Source organism: Ictalurus furcatus, chromosome 26, assembly GCF_023375685.1.
Source record: "Ictalurus furcatus strain D&B chromosome 26, Billie_1.0, whole genome shotgun sequence".
NCBI lineage: Eukaryota > Metazoa > Chordata > Actinopteri > Siluriformes > Ictaluridae > Ictalurus > Ictalurus furcatus.
Window position 1 is genome coordinate 18,753,809 of NC_071280.1, and position 23,474 is coordinate 18,777,282.

General features: G+C 40.0%; 2 protein-coding genes across 2 annotated transcripts; one reads left to right on the top strand and one right to left on the bottom strand.

Annotated features, from left to right (window-relative positions):
- The first annotated feature begins 234 nt into the window (after positions 1-234).
- On the top strand, positions 235-5,964 carry epn3b (epsin 3b). The gene is made up of 9 exons (XM_053615231.1): positions 235-919; positions 1,124-1,493; positions 2,303-2,406; positions 2,599-2,709; positions 3,089-3,212; positions 3,380-3,556; positions 3,649-3,792; positions 3,993-4,259; positions 5,687-5,964. The coding sequence occupies exons 1-9, from the start codon at positions 692-694 to the stop codon at positions 5,962-5,964; spliced, it is 1,803 nt and encodes a 600-aa protein (XP_053471206.1). The 5' UTR covers positions 235-691.
- A 917-nt stretch (positions 5,965-6,881) lies between these two features.
- Positions 6,882-9,622, bottom strand: LOC128601837 (zinc finger protein 750-like). Its single transcript, XM_053615232.1, has 3 exons — positions 9,099-9,622; positions 8,437-8,972; positions 6,882-6,907 (listed from the first exon to the last, which is right to left on the bottom strand). Exons 1-3 carry the CDS (start codon positions 9,488-9,490, stop codon positions 6,882-6,884), a joined length of 954 nt encoding a protein of 317 aa, XP_053471207.1. The 5' UTR covers positions 9,491-9,622.
- Between the last annotated feature and the right edge of the window lie 13,852 nt (positions 9,623-23,474).

Sequence of the window (23,474 nt, forward strand, 5' to 3'; positions counted from 1 at the left end):
TGTGTGTGGGCTTCAGTAAAATATGGGGCAACCCTGTCTCCTCATTTCCAACCGGCTCCCTGTGGGCCATTGTCTCCATAGTGACAGATCTTGATGTAAAATGGTAACTGCCCTGTGTGTGTGTGTGTGTGTGTGTGTGTGTGTGTCTGCTGCAGTGACTAAAACTAGACTTGGAGCTTTGCAGCATACTGATGTTAGACCATCAGTATTGTTGGAGGATACACAAGCACACACACACACACACACACACACAAACAAACACACACTCACGCACACACACACGCAGAACAGTTACACGCTATTTAAGATTATGAAGGTCAAGATTTGGGGCACACTTCATATCCTGGTCATACTTCCTGTAACACTTCCTGTCCTGGTGTTGTTCTACAGGAAGTGGCGTCTGTAGTGGGTTGTTTAATTATACTTAAGCCCCAAAAGGGAAAATTGATCTCATCCTCCTGCTGCAAATAAAGGGAGGCAGAAATAAATGAATGCACTTGTGTCATTTTAATCAGATGTGACTTCAATTATTGCTTGACAGTCAGAGATTTGTCTATCTGTCTATCTGTATCTCTCTCCCTGCAGACACATTCCTGATTTTGAGCCTTTTTAGAGTCACACTCGTCTCACTCTACAAAATAAAGAACCACCAACACACACACACACACACTCACACACACCTGCAGTAGCCATGACAACCTCAGCCCTGCGACGGCAGGTGAAGAACATTGTACATAACTACTCGGAGGCCGAAGTGAAAGTGCGTGAGGCGACCTCCAATGACCCCTGGGGTCCGTCCAGCTCTCTCATGTCGGAGATCGCCGAGCTGACGTTTAGCGTCGCCGCCTTCAGCGAGGTCATGGCCATGGTGTGGAAACGCCTCAACGATCACGGCAAGAACTGGAGGCACGTCTACAAGGTCATAATGTGCTTATAACATGCTTATTACATTGTTATAGCTATGTAATAGCTAAGTCTGTAGTCTTATTATCAGTACACACATAAATAGCAACCAAAAAATGTAACTCACCAGCTTTCATTGTCATTTATCATTTTAATATGATTAGGTTTAAAATGGCACCATGCTAGCCCCTTGTCATCTTAGGCCCTTTGTTTCATTCAGGCCCTGACCCTGCTTGACTACTTGGCTAAAACGGGTTCGGAGCGTGTAGCGCAGCAATGCCGCGAAAATGCCTTCACCATCCAGACGCTGCGCGACTTTCAGTATGTGGACCGGGACGGGCGCGATCAGGGTGTGAATGTGCGTGAGAAGGCCAAACAGCTGGTGGCATTGCTCAGGGATGAGGACAGGCTCAGACATGAGAGGGCGCTGGCGCTCAAGACCAAAGAGCGGTTAGCAAGCGCAGGAGGAGGTGGAGGGTCAGGTGCGGTACCTCCTTCGTACCCGAGCAGGAGGAGCAGCCAGCCGAGCATGGCAGCGCTGTACGGGGAGGAGTTCAGTCGCTCCATGGGATCTCCATCCTCCTTTACCTGTGAGTGGTCTGTATGTGTGGGAATCCTAAGCTAGTGAGAATACCATGCATAGTTGTGTGTTTAGTGTTTGTAATTTACCTTTCTCAGACCTTTCTTAATCACCTCATTTTGATGTAACTTGATAATACTGCACAATTTTACTACGTGCTAGGACCTTTCAGACTCTTAAAGGTGAATTGAGTAAGGTTTGGTCTTTAGAAGTTAGAAGTTACAGAACAAAAAACATTCGTAGAATTAATTTTTGACCCTGCCTCCCATAGATGTCTATGTACATGAAGACTTCTAGAATCCACATTTGCTGGCAGAATTCCTCCACAGTAGTTAACTGACTAGCCAGCTAGCCTTCCATATTCACCCTCGTCTTGTATCCATTAAGGTACAAGCCACTTTGAATTACAATAATTTAATAATATTTAATAATAATATATATATATTTTTTTAATCAGTGCGTTTGAATGAAAACGACATTGGAATGACCTTTACATCCTTATTTAGCAAAGCTCAAAGCGTTAGCTTACCTAGTTAGCGTAAAACCTTTGTACACCAGATGCAATAATGCTGTGGACCCTTTGAAGGGAGTTCAGACTGACCACCAGTCTAGAGACTGTTTTCAAATGTTGTTCTATACAAGCTTAAACAGGAACCCCTTGAAGGGCCTTCTTGCTTCAGTTTAAATAACCGTGATGCTTTTTTTTTTTTTTTTTTTTTAAATAGTGGGCTGTGGTAAATCTATGGGTTGCCCCTTTTTTCCCCAACTCCACTACAGATTCAATATATTACCCTCCAGTTCTCTGCAAATCTCTTTCAGCATCCCCTTCGTCTCCAAGAGCCTCTGATCTGGAGCACTCTCGCCCTCAAACCAGCGGAGAGGAAGAGCTGCAGCTACAGCTGGCTCTTGCCATGAGCCGAGAGGTAAGACACACACACACACACACACACACACACATTACATACTCCAACATTCATACTTACACTGTATTTTTGGTGTATTATCACACTACCCCATCCGTAATTGTTTTAATAATTAACAGCACAACACAGTGTCCCCCCCTTACTTATCAACTAGCATATGTGTATTGTTTGTTTGTACATGTTTTTATTTAGAAATGTGTTTTTCTAAAGGAGCACCGCAAAGGTCAAGAGGATGAATCCGAAGTTAAGAAAGCTGTAGACAAGCGCAGGAGGGGCAGTGAATCTGGACCTGGATCTGGGGAGGTATGAAAACAACAATCTTTCCATTACTGCTGTACCGTATTAACTTACGTTCTCAAAAGCATGTGCAGTCTGTCATATCTGTGGCCTCCTGCAGCACATAACGCGACTGTGCTTACTAGCTAATTAAATAAAATAATAAGGCTACACCATGTGCTAGATACATAAAGGATTGTGCTACCTTCTGCATCCGAAGTCCACAGTGATGTTGACTTGATCACTTGGGCTTCCAAGTAACCATAAAGCCTAAAGCAATCTTATTAGTGTGAGACAGTAACAGAATTAAAAGGCAAGGAAGACAGTGAACTCAACCAACCAGGATTCTCTGTAGCGCCTCTATTGGTGTGTGATTCTCTGCCTTAGGATCTCTTTGTTCTTTCAGTCAGCCATGATTGATCTGGTCGACATATTTGAACCATCTGGACTATCTGAAGTACTGTCCAGTGATGATCTCTGGGATGCCCAGCCCTCCTGCCCTTTAACCTCTGATCCCTGGAAGTCTGTAGGTACGGTGCTGCATTCATTTTCTCATTTTCTAAAAATATGGTGTGTTTTAAATTTGCTGATTTTATGTGAATTTTAAAATGTAAGTGAAAGAAACCAGAAAAAAAATCCCTATTATGGATTATACGTGGAAATATTCCATTCTCTGTATTTCTTACTCTCTCTCTAGCTGTGGTTAACCCAAGTACCCCTGTAGTTGGTAGTCCCTGGAAACCCCACCCCTCTTCCAGTAGCCCAGATGACCATTGGGTTACAAACCAATCTCCATCAGATCCATGGGTATCCCTGCCCACTAAGTCCACAAAGAAATCTGCAGAACAACCCTGGAGGAGTCCAGTTCGGCCAGGTACTGCACAGAATAAACAAATCCGCAGACATACTGTCACACAAACTATGGAGACAGTGTTTATTTGACACTCTGTGTGTGTTGTAACAAAGCCTCAGCAGGAGTCGGCCAATTTCCCATTCGGGAGGAAGAGGAACCTGGAGACAAACGACCTAACAGTGTGTTCAGCCCTCGCTGTGAGAGTCCAGCAGGTACTACTCTTATTTCTGAGCCTGCCCTGCATTTCATTTCTGTTTGTAATGTGCTTTTGTTGATTACGCATTTTCCTTCGCCTTGGTTGAATCCCCATCACCATATTAGAGGCTGTTAAAATGTAGCATCATGTGTCCATTAGTTGAGGGATCAAATCAACATCACTGTATATGTTGAGAGCATAACCTACAGTTCTATCTGTACATGATGGCTGATAGAACACACATATGTCACTCTATTTCAGATATAGACCCATTTGCTGAATTGGTGGTGGGTGGGCAGGTAAATGGCAGAGTTGAGGCAAGTTCGGTGACCTTTGACCGCTCTCATCTTGGCCCCCCACTGGATTCAGTGACACCTAGAAAGTGCTGCACACCAGAGGCTTTTCTTGGCCCTACTGCTGCGTCACTCATCAACCTAGACACACTCATTCCCCCAAAACAACACTCACAAACACAGACGCTCATCCCGTCCAACATACCGGCCAACAACAAGAACCCCTTCCTCTCAGGTGAGACACAAACACACACAAACACACACAAACTTGACCTTTATAACCAAGCTACTCAAATACATGCAAACTTCACATGCAACATAAAAAATAACCCATGCTCATGTTAACACCCAGGGAGCAATATAAGGTACACGCAGTACTGGGATTTAGTGGAATGTTTAAGAAAAATTAATCCTAAGGACTGCTCATTGGTTGATCTGGAGAAGGAGTGATGAAAACTTTTGGAACACAAAAGTCCTTTGGTACTGTCAGGATGTGGAGGCAATTCTAGGGATGGAGGATGGAGTAGACCTAAACTGGACCTAAAACAAGGACTGGACCTGGAGCTGAGGCAATAGCTGGGACAAAATTACGGGGAAAGACAAGGATTATGATTCGATTGGGGATGCGATTTGAACTGCGATAGAATTAGAGGGTTAGATAGGGAATGGTACTGCATTGGAGAATGATACAGGGATTGATGTTGGATTAGGTCATGACACAGGGACTGGGACTGGATTGGAGATTGACACAAGAACTGGGACTGGATGGGGAAGATATAGGGATTGGAACTGTGATGGGGCAAGGAGATTGATTGGACTGGTTGAAAAGATAATGATTGGTTGCCTAAACATGGACTGGGGTGGGGTTGGAAGATACAAATACTGGGACTGGATTAAATGATGATACATGGACTGGGAATGGTTTGGAGGTTAATATGGGGTCTGGGACTGGATTGAGTATGAAGACAGATATTGACATTAGATTGGAGAACGAGACAAGCATTGGGACTGAATTAGGGAATAAGATATGGATTGGCACTGGCTCAGAAGACGAGAGAGTAAGTGGAACTTGGATTAAAGGATGAGACAAGATCTTAACAGGGGGATAAGAAAAGAAACAGGACTAAGATATGATGCATGGAGCGTGACTAGATTAGAGCATGAATTAGAGACTGGGACTGGATTACGGGAAATGGAAAGGATGTAGACTGGAATGAGAGATTAGACTAGATTATGGGTATAAAAGAGACTAGGACACAATGGACAGAGTGGAAAACTGAGACAGGTTCTGGGGGTGTATTTGTTGATGAGGTGGAGATTGGGACTGGATTAGAAGATGAGACAGATACTGGAACTGGTTTGGAGTATCAGACTGGCAGTTATCAGAGGCATACTAACAAAAAAGGCGGAGGTTAAACAATACAAGAGACAGAAATTACAAGTTATAGGAAGCAAGACAACTGGAGAACTAGGACTTGAGACACAGGCAACATTGCTTAGAATTTCAGCTCCCAGACTTTGTAGTCTTGAAATGAAAAAAATAAAGACTTAATGAGACATTTTATCAGATGATGACAGTCGAATAGGAGCTAGCTTTTGCTACAAAAAAACATAGTACTTAGCATTTTCCGTTCTCTTCTTTTTCTTGTTTCTCCTCTTCAGGTCTGAGCGCTCCCTCACCCACTAACCCATTCCACTGTGACCAACGCAGACTGACTCTGAATCAGATGCGTCCGAACTCCACTTCCCCATTGCCTGCCCATGCTTTGCCCGGTGCTCTTCCCTACAGTGCCTCTCTTCCCCTGCCCTCATCCCAAAACATACCCCAGCCTCTGGACCTGCCCCCTAACCTCCCCCAGCCCTTGTTGCCCCTCTCATCAATGCCCCGCCTCCAAACAGCCCCCCAGCTCCAGAGCCACGGCAACAATCCCTTTCTCTGAAGGCCAAAAATCCCTTGATAGAGATCAGAACCGAGGCTGTTATCTACATGCTCAGTGGAGCTGAAGTGAAACATGCTGGAAATTGAATTCAATGTGAACAGACAATGTGGATTTAACATATCAAAAATGACACACTCTGAATGTAATAAAAACCACACATTAGGTTTTAGAGTAAAATTTACCACTAAATTTGAGAATAGTGTTTAAAGGTAGCTAAAATGACCTGATTAAGATGCCGTACTCTTTCATTGATGCTAACAGATACTCCATCAACCACAGTCTCTAGCATGCTGCTTATGAGATGGAGTTCAGCTGTCACATGCTGCTTATGAGATGGAGTTTAGCTGTCAATCAGCATGGCTCCGCCCCTTTCACAACCAAAAGGGTCTGTAAATCAAAAGGATGCAATGCTCTCAGACCCAAAGTGTGCAGATATTGGCTACGGAAGGGGGATGACCAACATTTCAGGAATACCAACATGAACTAATGATCCGTTTTTTCTTCTCTACAAAGCTCATTTGTTTTTTATTGCCTTCTGTCTATGGATACTTGCCTATTCAGGGTCTAGCTACAATTGTAAGCCTTGGCCTTGCCTCACAGAACCATGTGCCTGACTCAATGGCTTGCTCACAATGCACCGAAAGAGGTGGTGGTGGGGAGGGGGGGTGGTATTGTTATGGTATCTCCGCACAACTTGGACCTCAGGAGTTCTGCTAACCAAAACCTGCACAATCAAGTAACTGCTCACAAGCAACTGTCTATATCTGGAGACTTTTAAGTAAAAGAAAAGAAAAGTGATGGATAAAAAGGAAGAACGAACAAGAATAGTCTGGTTATACGTTGTAATGCTGAACTTCTCTATGCTGTTCTTCTGTTGAACAATATATTGATTTATTTATAAATACAAGCATTATTGGCTACTGCTGAATGGGTTTAGTGCATCCTGTAAGACAAATACATCCAGGTTAATATTTAATAAAGACACATGATATACAGTATATCAATAAACAACAACAAATGAATGTAATTTGCATTTAATAGTGTTACACATGGTTTATTAGAACATTGATTATTTTTCTATGACGGCAGTTCTGACAATGTGCAGCTGCAAATCACCCGCTTATATTCACGCATTCATTCTAAAACATTATTATTTCTATCTTCACAGACCTGTTAATAACTAATAATAATGATAATAATAATAACTGAATTTACACAAATGAACCAATTCAAAACGTTACATACGCGTGATTCTTAATCCAGCGATTAAGATGATCAGCGTCTGTTTTTATATTTTGTGATGGTTCTTCATGAGTCCCTTGTTTGTCCTGAGCAGTTAAACTTCTCACTGCTCTTCAGGAAAATCCTCCAGGTCCTGCACATTCTTTACTTTTCCGGCATCTTCTGCATATCTGATCCCTTTCCAACAGCGCCTATACGATTTTGAGTTCCATCTTTTCACACTGAGGACAACTGAGGGACTCATACAACACTATTACAAAAGGTGCAAACGTTCACCGATTCTCAAGAAGGTGACACGACGCATTAAAAGCCAGGATGTTAGGTGTAAATTGTTATTACTTGGGGCAGTATTATTCATTTGTGGACTATATGTAAACACCTGTTATGTGTAATAGGTTATTCAGGGCAGGACTAAATAAAACAAACAAAGTGAAATTTTAATAATGATACCCCTGTTAAAGGGGTATGTAAATCTATGAGCACAACTGTAAGCATGTCTTGTGTCATATCTGGGCAGGAGAGAGATAGAGAGAGAAACTCAACGGTCGTACAGCCCAACATGTCCATACCTGCACGTTGTGAGGATTACGGTTTAGCGTGTTTCAGGTGCACTTGCTAATGTGTGTGTGGGTGTGTGCATGTTTGGGTTTGTTCAGTCAAACTACAAACTACACACTTTTCTGGCTTAAGTGAGAGATAACGAGACTTTTATGACCTTGTACCTGGTACAAGGTACAAGTTTAAAGTGGTTACACTTAGAAAGACATGGCACTTTAGTTAAACAGGAAGTAACAATATCCTCCAAATACAGATTCATAGTCAAATAAAATAAACTGGTTGGTAATTACTTAGGAGTTATTTATTTTGTATATCTTTTATAAATATCTTGGTATAAATGGATTTTTTAAAAAAACAAAAAAAAACTGAAAACAAAAAGGTACAGTTTTCCTTGTTTTGCACGTTTAGAGATTTTTTTCCCATTTGCTGGATCATGTCAGTTTCAGGCACTTTGCAAAATGACACAACGCTGAACATTAAGTCTAGCTATCCATCCTTTCTGAGTGCCTTGCAACCAAATATTACAATTTAGAAACAATTAACAGCAAAGTCTTTTTCTTAGAATGCAATTGCTAGGAACTGAGTCTCTGCTCCTCTTTGCATTTCGTGTTCCACAACTCCTGGCCTTTGTCTGATCTTTGGTTTTGGGTTCAGAAGGAACGACTGTTGTACCTTCAGAATGAGGTGTGGAGCAGTTAACATCCAGGGCAGATTTCAGATCAGGAAATGGAGAAAGATTTGTCTGGTCTGTTTCAGAGACAGTTTTACTACTCTCTTTGGTTGAAATTGTGTTTTGAGGAATGAGCGGTGGATTACTGCTTATGCAGTTATCATGAAGTGGAGTAGAGCTGATTTGATGGGTGTTCAGCCCATCATTAGCACCAGTCTCTGTGTACGTACTGAAGTGGGTGCTCGTCTCTGAGCATTCTGTCTGTTCTGACAGTCTCCACTGGGCCAGCTGACACAAGGCAAATGCAGCTGTCTGCTTCTGCTCATCTGTGTAATCATTGTTTTCTTCTTTCACTGAACTGGCATCCATAATTCCCAATGTGTCGTTTTTAATCTCACCTTGTATGTGGGTTTGCAGGCTTGGGATACCAGGTATTGGTTTTATAGGGAGATTTAAAGGAACCTCGAAAGCAGACTCTTTCTTTGAGATGTTCAGTGGGGCCACATCGTTATCTGCCACTTCTTTCTGTTCTGCTTGCCTTGATGTCAGATTATTACCAGGTAAACAGAGTAAAACAATGTGTTAGTCAATGTGTTGCATAGTACCTTCATAAAATCTGCAGTTTTGTTTAATAAATAAAGTATGCCAAACATTAATATTTTACCTCTCCCAGTGTGTGGAGCTGCCTTGTCGGGATCCATCATCAGCTGAGAGTGTTTTAGTGTTACACTCTTCCAATTGGTCATGTGGGGGCGCTATCCCACTTACGTCCAGTAGTTTCTGTGATTCTGAGTTTTTCTGGATGTGGTCTGTTGCATGTGGCCCAGCTGGTGATCCAGTTGGAGAATAGCCAAGTTTGGGACTCATTTGAACTTGGCTTACTCTGATCCCAGCTTCCTGTCTGAGTAAGCATTCTCTCTGAGCCATGGTGTATGAATCAAGATGGAAACCATCAGGTCTCACATGACCAACACCGCTGGGTACAGCCATAGTAGACTGGCCTATTTCTGGATAATTATACAAGGTAAGATGGGTCAGGTCTGTAAGATGGTACATGCTAAGGGATGGATTTGAATGGTAGAATCTATAAGATTGGTCTAAAAAGGGATTGGGGATTGTTGGGATGGAGTGGATGGGAAGAAGTTGCCCTGGTAAGAGTGGGTGAAAGCCAGGTGGTAGAGCATCAATGACGTATGGTGGAAATTGTGGAGGGGAAGGGAGATGATTGCAATAATTGCCACAAAGGAAATAGGGTGAATACGAAGAGTGTATAGGATATAAATTGTAGTGGAAGGCATTAGAAGGGTACTCCAGACCTTGGTAAAAAGGTTTTGTTTCTTTTGCCTGCTTTTGGGGTTTGTAGTCAAGGAGGAATGAGTTATGAACAGGAATCGGATTGTATGCTGGAAGAAACGGATGTTGGAGGGACTGTAAAGGTTGATGAATGGTTGATGTTGGGTCTTCCTGAAAAGGTGAAACATCAGAAAACACAGAGGTATGTGTTGTTACATGTGATTCTTCCTTATTGCTCGATGCTGCCATTTTCACTCCATCAGACCTGGATGATGCTTTGGTTATTAGTAGATCTGCATTCATTTTTGGTTCTGAATCTATCTGAGGTAACCACACTCTTTCAGGTATGTTACTCCTCTCTTCATCATTTGGTATGGCTTTGTGGTCATCTTTAAGCTGGGCTGTAGTCATTTCTTTTACATCGACAGCTTGCACTGAAACATTATTCTGCATCAGTGCCTCTGTGGTAGCTGTTGCCATGCTAATTTCATCGACAGTGTTCAGGGAAACATTGCCTTGCTTAAAAAGCAGTGAGAGCGAGTTCTTACACAAGTCGTACTTCACATGGTTGAACAAGTGAGATTTTTCATTGCAGGTAAAGGGGCACTGAAAACAGTGGTACTTGAAGGGTTTATTTGGGGGCCGAGGGATGTAGTGAGGTTTCTTGGGTTTCCATTGCTTACTGGGGACATTCATCTTGATGGTGTTGAACCCATAAGAAAACAAGCTGGTTTATACTTCTGAATCTTCATAGACGTGACTGAATCTTCATAGACGGCATGAGAGTGTAGTTATCCAGTCCGTGAACAAAGGTCATCAGCTCACAAAAGCTGACCTAAAGCAGTAATCACTCAATGGATAAGGCTGATTGAAAAGTCATGAGTACCAATGAGTACCAGCACCACCAATCTTCCACCATTGGGTCCTTAAGCAAGACCTTTTATCCTTGAACTGCTCAGTTGTATAGTGTTGCAGTTGTCAGCCACTTTAGAAAAAAAAAATCAATCAAATCAAAATAAAATTAAAGATTATTTCAACTTATCCGATCAAGTTTAAATTTAAAATTCACAACACTGATCTTTGTCAAAACATTAAAATAATAGCTGTATCTGTTCATGAAATGAGACCTGGCATTATCCAAGGTGTTTATTTGAATAAAAGATGTTAGCACAACTGAACCACAGGTACTGTGTTAGCTAGTCCTGGTAACTGTTGCCTGAAGCAACATAATGATCACTCTCGCAGTGTCAGCAATTATGAAAATGAGAGCTTTGATGGCTTTTACACCTTGCCTTTACACGAAAGAAAGTTATTTGCATAAGTGAAACCCACCTGAGGCCTGTTTAAAAAGCACAGGATCTTCCTCTGTCAGTTGACACAGTCTACAGTTCCAGCATAACTGCTTCACCCTGTCATGCCCTTTAGCAAGAAGTCATCACTCTGGTTGTCCCAGATGCCTAGATGTGTTTACTGTCACATCTCTTTCAATGTTCAGCTATCAAGATTTGGGCAGAGTGGTGCGGATTAGCTTTGGGTGTGATTATCCAATACTTGAGATTTCTTTTATGTGGTCTTTGTTCGATATTATAGTTATTATTATGCACTGGTTATTCAATTCTAATTTGTTGCATTACAAAAACACCCACTGTACTTCACCTGTATACCTAGGTATTGACATACTTATCCCAAAGTATGCCTAGTCCAATCACAAAGCTGCATTCATAAAGTAATTTTAGTATTTATTAAACTAGGGTCTTAATCTTGATGGTGTAAAAAGTGCTATTATACTAAATCAAACCTAGAAGCTTTAAGGGTAATGTGGATAAAGTGTGTTATTAGCAATTAGCAATCTAAGAATGAGTGTAGGATGGTCATTTTAGTAATTCATAAAATTTGTATGTTTACCTTGATGGTAAAAATAAATAAAAAATTAAAAAGAGGTATGTTTTTAAAGAGTGTTTCCCTTTGTGATAGTGTTCCACTTCCCGGTAGAAGCAACTAAGCGAGTTAAGAAGCCTAAACTACACAAAGGACACTAGAACAAAAGTTCCCAAAAAGTGTAGAATATAAATAATTGATTATAAATAATAAGTGGGAGGCAACTAGCCTTCAGATTCGATCCAGTACCCATTTTAATACACAAATCCAGTGAGAAATACATGATACACAATGATAGGAATAGTAATATTAGTTATAATAAATAATAAAAATCATTCTTACCTGTTGAGAAATTGAAGAATTCTGATGTGGGATCACTAAAAGCACAATTTTTATTTGATTAATATTTCAGAAAGGTAAAAAAATATCTGACTGACTTCTACCTCGTCCTTCATCGCAATGCTGCAAACTCACCTGTTTTGCTGAAGTCCTCCCCCTCTCTCTCTACTGGCATCAACCAGCTCTGTCTACCTGAGAGTGTGTGTGTGTGGGGGGGGGGGGGGGTGTGGTTTAAGGACCCTACGGCTAAGTGGACACACCTGACATAAACTGGGCCTCAAGGCAAAATTCAAACACACACACACACACATTCACACACACACACACACACACACACACACACACAGACTTATATATACACACACACCAAACCTCAAGGTACATGCACACACTCTGTCTCACTTATACACACACACACACACACACACATATATATATATATATATATATATATATATATATATATATATATATATATATATATGTGTATATATACACATATACACACACGCATTCTACTGAAATTTTAAAGGTTCCTCGAGAAGGTTCTAGATTTAATTTTTTAATTGATACTCACTTCTGAGTTAAACTCGAACAGTGATCAGGTTAAGGCGCATTGCTTTGAAGCAATGCTCACATACTCGCTTGTGTACCTTATATACATCTGGAGTATTAAACAAGACCTCCATGAGATGGTAAGTCAGAGCCAAAACCTCTTTCTGTCCATCTGCATTGAGAGTGGAGGGAAGGTGTCCAGAGTGTTCTGCCAGTTTTCTTTCTTTCTTTCCTGTACTGGAATTAAACAGTGAACGTTTAAAGCAATACATACACAAGCTGTCTCTCAGGCATGGTGTCAGGTGTGTGGCAGAGAGCGGAGCTCAGGTGGAGGAGATGTTATTAGCTGCGGGTGGGAAAACATCTACTCCACCTCCCAAATGAACAACAACAACAAAAACAACAGGCCCTAGATGGTGAAATTACATTCCAAGATCGAAGCAGCAATCTACCCGAGGTTCTCCAGAAACACACGGGTTACTGGCTGAGATTTACCAGCATTTTTGGGGAGTCTTGGGGAGGATTACCACGAGGTATTTTTGGAACGTCTCAAGAGTAAGATACTTCCAGTCAGCTGGATGCAGTTCTTTCCCTACTGCCCAAAAAAGTGATCCGGGGCTCCAAAAAAAACAAAAAACAACTGGAAGCCGGTTTCTTTGCTCTTTGTGGACTACAAGAAAGTGTTGAAATGTTCGGCAAACAGATTTAAAGGTTACTTATGTTTGTTGATTCGGAAGGATCAGATAGTAATTGATGTAGATTAATGTAGATCAATAGCACTTTCAGGATCACAGCTCTCGGGATCCACTGCCAGTTCTCTCATTTCCACTCTGTCTGTTGTTATTGTATTCCAGAAAATTCAGTTAGGGAAAATTTCTTTTTAATACGTGATGCCATCAACTTTGGTCATATTGATATTTCGAACTTGGGTGTTCTTTCAATAAAGCAAGAGAAAGCACTCGACAGGGCTGATCAAAACGATCTTTTTAAATTTCAGGAGGTTTGGGTTTTGGCGATAGCAGATTATCAGATTATCAGATTGCTGTATAATGATGTATCTGTGATGGTTAAAGTGGGTGGAGGACTAAGTGTTTCAAGACATGTTTCAAGAGGGATCAGGCAGGGTTCTGATTGGTTGGAATGAAAACCTGCACCCACACCGGCCCTTTCTGGGTATGACTGGACGCCCCTGACGTACAACATCATCCTAGTTAACAATTATATGTTAGCAGAATGTTTTCTAAATGTCATGCATCCAAAGAATTTGGTTTTCTGACATAGCATATACAGATCTTAAGTTGTTGGGACATTAATACTGATGTTTTCTCTAGGAACGTTGTGAGAGCAACATTATAATGACATTAATACTGAAACCATTATATATGTTATTTCAGTAATGTCACCGCCTAACTTTCTTAGAACATTTTGAAAGCTTTCCCATAATGTTCTCTGGTGGCTGATATCAGAGTATGCTACATCTCATGGAATTTCATCGTATATGTATGTTTGAGTAAAAACTATAAACTTACAGTCAACTCCAGTCATGTGAATGAGAAATAAATAAGATCACATAAATACTACACAAAATGGTACACGTATTCTTAAAAACAATATGAGAAACTACTTACCTTTTCACTGTGTGTGTGTGTGTGTGTGTGTGTGTGTGTGTGTGTGTATAGACCAGTTTCCTTAATCTGCAATCCTGCTGGTTAAATGAGGACCTGAGGAGCAACAAGGTGAATTGTAAATGTATGTACTGCCCTCTTTTGGTCATCTGCAGCATCTACATATCTGATATTAAGCTTGTATGTTGTTCATTCCTCATAAATTCTTGTGTTGCATCATTAAAGTTCTCTGTGTTGGGTGTATGCTGTAATAAGTTTAAGGGTGAATCTAAAGTTAACCTCTTACATGTACCTTATAATATACAGTAAATATAACGTTACAGTTTAACGTTCTAGTTTTCAAAAACTAGAAATATTGAAGTTATTTTAAAAAGCACACAATACACCATTAGACAATAAGCAAGAATTTATATATATATATATATATATATATATATATATATATATATATATATATATATATATATATATATATATATATATATATATATATATATATCAACTGGGAGCAACTGGGAGTTCCTTGCAGCGAAACAAAGAATGGTGTCACTGGTTGGAGGGGGATCTCCACCCATTCACCATCTTCATTGACTGCAAAAAACTGGACTATATCAAGTTGTCAAAAAAGGTTGAATTCAGGCACACTGGGCCTTTGTCTTCACCAGGTTTGATTTCACTCTCCCCTACTGCCCTAAATCATAGAACACTAAAGCCGAATCCCTCTCCTGCATGTACTCAGCACCCCGTCATGTATCTACAGAAGAATGCATCCTGCCAGAATCATGCTTTGTTGGAACACTTACTTGGGGCATTGACAGGGAGATTGAGGGAGTTCAGGGATCAGGAGTTCAGGAGAGGGGAGTGATGGTCCCCACTCAGTGCCCAGCAGGAAAGAGGTTCACCTCCCTGACCATGGGGACACCCCGGCACTCACAAAACTCACCAACTACTTCAGAGCTGGTAACTACAGATGATCCAAGACATCCACCGGTTCATCTTTTCATGCTCAGTGTTTGCTAAGGCCAAAGTACCACAAACAGAATTCAAAAGCAAGCTTCTCCCCTTACAAAAACCCCAAAGATCATGGTCACACCTCGTGTATATTTCATAACTGACCTTCCTACATATCAAAACCAAACAGTCATCATAGTCATGGTAGACCAGTTCTCCAAGTCCCTATGCATTAGTTCCCTGCCCAGCCTGCCATTGGACCGAAAAAAACCCAATCGAAATTGGGTTTGAGCATGAGTTCTGGTTACCACGCTCAAGCAAATGACAAAGTGGAAAGGGTGAACCAAGAAATTGGGTGCTTTCTATGGGCTTTCTGTGCTGACCATCAGGAGGATTGAGCACGGTTCTTCCCCTGGGAGGATTACACTCAAAACTCCCTTAAGCACTCTGCGACGTTCCTCATACCCTTCCAATGTGTACTGGGCTACCAGCCACCTTCGTTCCTGTGGAACGCTAATCCTACAGACTCACCCACTGTGGACAGCTGGTTCCAGAGGAGTGAGCAGGTGTGAACAAGCCCACCAACAGTTAGAGCACACAGCCCAAACAAACAAGAGGGTACATGGTGTCTCTCCACTAGATACCTAAGAGTCACGCAGGGAAGACGGCAGGGAAGACGGCAGGGAATACAGTGGGAATGCTGTGAATGTAAATGTAAATGAATAAAGCACTGTTTCCATCACAGGTGTTCAACAAACTGGCAAAAATATCAATACAAATAGAAATTGTTGAAATCAGGAAGGCCACTGTGGCTCTTTTTTCCAAATATAATAAATCATGTGAGACAGTTCTGGGAGGTAATGGTACCAAGTCATTTTGATGACAGACTTTGGCTCAGGCATTTCAGATTGACCAAAACATTTGAGATGATGTGCAACCAGATTGGTCCACTGGTTAGTCCGTTGGTTAGTCCACTGGATAGTCCGTTGGTTAGTCCACTGGTTAGTCCACTGGATAGCCCGCTGGTTAGTCCACTGGTTAGTCTGCTGGTTAGTCCACTGGTTAGTCCACTGGATAGTCCGCTGGTTAGTCCACTGGTTAGTCCACTGGTTAGTCCGCTGGTTAGTCCACTGGATAGTCCGCTGGATAATCCACTGGTTAGTCCACTGGATAGTCTGCTGGTTAGACCACTGAATAGTCTGTTGGTTAGTCCACTGGTTAGTCTGCTGGTTAGTCCACTGGTTAGTCAATTGGGTAGTCCGCTGGTTAGTCCGCTGGTTAGTCCACTGGTTAGTCCACTGGTCAGTCCACTGGTTAGTCCACTGGTTAGTCAACTGGATAGTCTGCTGGTTAGTCCACTGAATAGTCTGTTGGATAGTCCACTGATAAGTCCACTGGTTAGTCCACTGGTTATCCACTGGATAGTCTGTTGGTTAGTACAGTGGTTAGTCCACTGGTTAGTCCACTGGATAGTCTGTTGGATAGTCCACTGGTTAGTCCGCTGGTTAGTCCTCTGGTAGGTCCAGTTATTGCTACCCACTGCATTGCCACAGCACTGTATAAGGAACTTATTTGGTAAATGTGTTTCGATCGTAGTTTACACACATCTTATCGAATAACAAAAGTAAATGATGACAAAAATAATTACATAAGCACAAATGATAATAATTCAACAAAATAAAATGTGTAATTTTGGGAACGCTCATAGTAGTTAGCTTTGCCTGAACTTTTGCTACTGTATGAAACTTTCACCAGCTTTCACCACTTTCACTTTCTTCCATCACTGAAGACACACACAAATGCGAGGGAGATGTAGCAAATCCAGATAAAATAACCATCTTTTTATTGTATATTAACAAATTTACACATTTATTTCCCCCCATCTGCAGGTGTGTTGACTTCAGCATTGTGATGGAATATAAGGCCTTTGTGCTCACTTGCTTTTGTTTTTGATTTTTGATTGACTCCTTGGTATATGACCCTAACCTTGAGCACTGACATGTAGTCTGTAGAGTAGTCTGTTTCCTTTGGCTTCAATCGCTTGATTTCTTCTAGATATTTCTTTTGGTGTAATTGTTCTCATTTTTTGTAAACATTTCATGTGTGTTGTCCAAGCCCCCAGGTGCCATTTTTGTTGGGTGTGGGTGTTTTGTCTGTGTTTTTATTGGTTAGGGAGAAAGGGAAGCAGACTGATGTTTGTTTACTTTCCTTATTTGTATAGGTAAGGATGCTTCTCTTTATATGGGTGTTTAATACTTTGGCCTTGGCCAGCCTGACACAATTTACCAGTGGCTCTGTACAGAAACATTTCTGACAATATATTACCATATCTGAGAATTTATTGCACCCTTTGTTTAATCAAATTTTCCAATCACAAAGAGAGCGAGAGAGAGAGAGAGAGAGAGAGAGAGAGAGAGAGAGAGAAAGAGGGAGAGAGTGCGACAGTGCTCCCCAAAAAGGAGCACCTTGCTGAGGAACAACTGAATGCAGACAGTTTGGTTAATGCAGCCAAAAAAGATGAGGAACAGGAAGAGTGCAGAGAGCAATCGACTCCTAAAGTGCTCTCCAAAGTGGCCCTGTTCCAGGTCAAGGCCTACCAGACCAAGGGCTCACCTGAGACCGTACGACCCAGTTATGGCCACAAAAACTTAGATACACCTCTAAACGTCTTTCCACGGAGCCCTGAAGCCCTTCGGGTAACCGTGAGTACAAAAACTGATGACTTGACCATAAAATCACCAACCACATCTAATTTATCATAACAAGAGACACCATTGCTTTATCTTATATATCAACAGAAAAAAATATTCACACACACACACACACACACACACACACACGCGCGCGCACATGCAGACACACGTGCGTGCGTGCATACATGTATACACGAATGCATACACATACACGTACACATATACACACACACCTCACTTGACAGGTTGATAGGCTGTGTCTCCTCTCCTGAGTGTCTGTCCCTGTTTTCCTGACAGAAAAAAATACAGGTTTTTAACGAAACAAAACTTCGGACTCGGTTTGCTGGGATGCGTTCAGCCGGAAGCGTCACTGTTCTGTTGTTTATAGGAAAGCAGGTGGACTTCCCGTTTACCTGTTCCTCGTGTGAGTAATGAGCAGCATCCACCTGGCTGGCAGTCACGTGGTTCAGAGAGCGCGTGCCACTACAGAGCGCGTGCACAAGACGAGCCGCTTTCCTCTCGTTTTCTCATCATTTCTTCATAACTTCTTCATGATAAATTTTATCCTACAGAATTATTCAGATTACACCCCACCCCCAGTCTGAGGTTCTCGCCAGTCACAGTAACATGTGCATGACCTCAGGCTCATTATTTCTTATACAACAGATTTAATAAATTAGGACGCTTTTTATTACTTTACATTTATCCCGAAAGCCCCCCGCCCCCTTTTTTTTTGTGAATGACATTTTGAACATTCACATGCAGGTGCAGAACAAGCAGCACGCGGATGAACTTTTCCTTTAGGTGGCATCTTGAATTTAAGGCATTTTTGGCAGATGCCCAACTTACATTTATCTCCTTTATTCAACTGAGCAGTTTCGGGTTAAGGGCCCTGCTCAAGGGCCCAGCAGTAGCAGCTTGGCACTTTAATGAATGAACTCAAAGCCTTTAGATTCTGAGCGGAGAACCATACTCTCCTTACTTAATAATCTCTTGTGTTTACTTTTATTCATTTTGGCAGACTTTCTATCTAAAGTGGAAAACAGCCTGAATTTAAATCTGAGCAGTTTAGGGTTAAAGGTCAAGCCATATACGTGCTGGGAATTTAACTCCTCTCTCTCTCTCTCTCTCTCTCTCTCTCTCTCTCTCTGGCTCTCTCTCTCCGTCTGTCTGTCTGTCTGTCTGCCTCTCTCTTTGTCTGTCTCTCTGTCTGTCTGTATGTCTCTCTCTCTCTCTCTCTCTGTCTCTCTCTCTCTCTGTCTATCTGTCTCTGTCTCTCTGTGAGTAGGTTTATTTCAGGTGTACTTGTTTTGTAAGTACTGTGGTCATTTCCTTTCTTGCTATTTCTCTTGTACTGCATAATTTGAATATAAAACATTTGTACTTTCGAGGCATCAAATCACAGGAAGAGGGTTGCAGTATTGCTGGGGCTGCCATTGTACATGCGGGAGAATCCATCTCAGTTCTTAAAGATCTGTGAGGTAAGTGTCTGTGAGGAAAATAAGAAGGGATGATGGAAGATATTCAGATAATGGAAGTCCATGTATTGATCTTTCCAACTATTTTGATGGAGTTTACCTTGTTTTATTTTCATGAGAGATGATAAATTTCAGGAAGTACTGTATTTTTGACCACCTTCTAATATTAATTCATTTTGTGCAATAACTAGTAAAGTTAAGATTGGTTCACTCATGCTGTTCTTATGTCAACAAAACTTTTTAAGTTGAAATTACTTATTTTATGTAAATACAAATTAACTGTGTCAAAGCTAAAAAACAACTCAATAAGTTAAGTTGAGTGAACAAATTTTTTTTTTTTACTGTGGAGTGTGACCTCGCAAATAAATTCCATGCTGAACAAGGGCTCCCCCAAAACAGGCGAAAATTTTTTTTTTTGCTATTAGTAAAAAGAATTTAAAAAAAAAAACAACATGCTTTTGAAAAGGTTCTATTTAAGTGTTGATTTGATTGAACAAGGTTTTGCAGTAATCAGGCCGGCTTGCGTCTAGTCCAGGTGAACTCCGTTATGCAGTTATGCAGAACGCAGTTTTATAGATTTGGGGAATTATTAACAAATACATTTTCACACAGACCCAGTTGGTATTGGAAAACTTTTTTGCTTCAGTAAATAACACCATTTAAAAAGTGTATTTTGTGTTTAATCAGGTCGCCTTTGTTGTATCTTAGATTTTATTCTCGTTTCTGAAATAGATGAGACAGAGATGCAGAAGATCATGCAGTGCCCTCTAATAATGGCGTATTTTAGGTACCAAATGCAAATAATTCAAATTTAGAGATAAGTACACAAAGACTAGCCTGTTTAGTGTCTAGCTCTCTTTGTATTATCTCACTTTTACTTCCTCTTGTTGTGAAAAAGAATATTTTCCTGGACGTCCAGGAGCGTTAACTCAAAATAAACCAGAAAGATGATTCCTTCACTGAAACGTAAGTACTTCTAATAGACAGAGGCACTGCTTGTATGTTAAATATTTCACAGTTATTTTCCTTTTTTTATTTTATTTTTTTATTATTATTTTTATTTATTTTTTTTAAATAGCAGTGCAGTATTCCATGTACTTCTGATCGATCTCTTTTTTTTTTCAGGAATAAGGGATGTGTTTATTATGTACACGTATAAGGGTTGGTCAAATGAAAACCTTTAAAAATGGGAAATATAGAAGAGTACAGTAAATTTATAGCTGTTAAAGTACAAATGTATAACTGGTCCATTATTCTTATTATACGTTACACCTGCTACGTTTTTGTCACACCTGTTCAAAATAAACAATACGAAGGTAGTGTTTTACAGTGTCGGATATTGTGTTTTCAGTAGATTTAGCTTAACAGCTATGCTGATCAGGTGTAAAAAAAAAAAGTTTTCTCCAGCGTGTACATAGTGTTCCTGGGACAGGTTCTGGATCCACCGCCACCCTGAACAGGATAAAACACTTTCATGAAAGAATTCAATATGAATAAATACAATTATTTCCCATGTCTCTTTTCCAGGAGTTACTGTTTGGTTACTAACAACATTTACAACATGCAACGCTTCACTTCCCGGTAAGTACACCATAAACAAATGAACACAATAAACCATAAACGCATAAACAGAACTCTGGGTTCCTTTAAAGAAATGTATTTTCTGAAGTAACAGATATAATTTTTTATTCCTATATTTCTATCATATTTTATATATGAACCCTTTCATGCATAGCGTCCACACATACTGGAAAATATCAGATTTAAATCACTTCCAAGTGATCATTCCAACACTGTAAAACTGGATAAGTTCATTTAACTCAAAAAATTTGAGGAAACTAATTACCTCAACATTTTTAAGTTGATAAATCAATTTCTTTAATCCAAATACACTTAAATTACAAAATTTAAGTTAAAGTTTTGTTATATTTAAGTGTATTTGGCTTAAAGAAATTGATTTATCAGCTTAAAAATTTTGAGGTAATTAGTTTTCCTCAATTTTTTGAGTTAAATGAACTTATCCAGTTTTACAGTGAAGTGTACTTTAACATAAATCATTTTTATGTTGCTCTGTAGGCTGTTTGCCATTCTCAATGTCTCTGGAATAATTTTCAACAACTATATATATATATATATATATATATATATATATATATATATTCATTCCAATATAACAATATAAATGAAAATATGTTTCTACTATGAATCTACAGTGGTGAATTCTTAATCAGATTAGAATAACTTGTAAACCTAAAAAAATATATATATAATAAAGTTGGGTAACTTGCTCTTTTTTTCAGATTCTAGTCTCGCAAAACCTGAAAAATACCAGGTACGGTTGAACTGTCCCTGACGACACACTGCCAAAATTTGGATGTGTTTTGTGTATTGTTTCATCTTACTATTACACACGAAAGCCATGTTCATCTGATGAATCTCTCTGTAAATATCTCATCCATCAGAAATGTTACGAGGACTCAAGATGATTTAATTTGACAAGTATAAGAGATTAAGTGTTATTTATGTTGCGTTTCGAAGATTAAAACCTAGCAGGGAGTATAAAAGCTTTCTGTTGTTTTTTGAGAAATATATCAGTTATTTGTGTTCCAGATTGATCCACGAGTAGCGTGTGCCCTGGACCAAATCTGGAACAGAAGAGCGGAGACGCTACCACAGGAAGTGAGAAATATTTGGTGTTGATAATGTGTTAATATAAAGATGGCCATTGTGTTTGAATGTGCATGTCATGGATTTTTACACTGATTGTTGGATAGACTGTGGTACGTTATTTGAACAACGTGATGGACGTTACAACTCTTGTGAAAGCCAACACTACTGACCGGAGTAAACTAACTTGCTACGGAAATGGTGTACTGGACATCACTGAGAAACTGGTGTCTGCACTGGTGAGGAAAACCGACACCATGGAATCCATCAACATCTCTCTACAAACTTTAGGTATGGAACATGTTGGTAAACACCGCTGCTACAAAATAAATCTACAGTCCAGTACAAAAGTTTGCAAACCCATAGGACAAAATGAATATAATAAACTTCATAAATTACATGTATAACACTGACGTATCTTACTGTCAGGAACGGACAGGGTTTTACTGTACGAAGCAGACAAATCCAAAAAGGCACACCAGCATCTGTTCTTCTGTAAACTTGACCACGCTTAACACATTCAAGACTGGGTTGTTTCGTTTTGAAGACAATAAGGCAATAAAGAAGTTCAACATAATGGCTGATATGATTTTCTATCTTTCCAGAGGTTCGGGTAATTATGATTGGACAAAACTCCTCTGTGAATGAGATCTGTACTCTCGTCACAAGGACCGCTTCCATGGATATCGAGCTCATGGGGATCTTGAAGAATAACAATGGTATAGTAGTGAGCTTTACATTTTTACCTTTTTAAAAAATAAAAATAATAATAATAATAATAATAATAATAATAATAATAATAATAAACTTTTAAAAATCCCCCTTTCAAGCAGATGAGCAAAATAGGCGAGACAAGTTTTTACCTTCAGCTTAAAATAATAGTTCATCTTTGTCTCCAGTTGACTGTCAAGTGTGCCTCCTATTTGGCTGTAATGAAAGCCTGCAGCCACACCAGCCAGCCATTTGCAGATAAGATCGAATAACCCATTATAGGGTATCTATTGAGCAAAGATTTTTATTTTTATTTTTACCCTTGCCATCTGTTGAATTGATTTGAATTTGAACTGAAATTTCATGGAAAAATAAAGAAAGAAAATCCATTTATTGCCACAAAAAAATTAACAAATGAAGTAAATAGGTACAGTGCACACGTTTAGACACCTCTATTCTTTATATAAATTCTGTCTTAGATGTTTATCTTATGTCTTCTGCATTAGAGTGTCACTCCAAAACGACAATATGAATCTGATTTCCAAATAGTCAGTGGTGTTACAGTGAAATACTGAGTGACCATGTGGACTCCACATCCCCAAGTGTTTAATTCTTCTTCTAGTACAGCACTTTCTCAACAATTATATACATATATAAAATAATGTCATAATTTTTATCCATTTATAGTGACATATAACGTTGTGATACATCCAGGATACAGGCTAGTTCCCAGTTATGATATAGCCGCCTATATATATATTATAGCAGCATATATATATATATATATATATATATATATATATATATATATATATCCCAGATAGCTGCATTTGGACCATATTTGAGGACA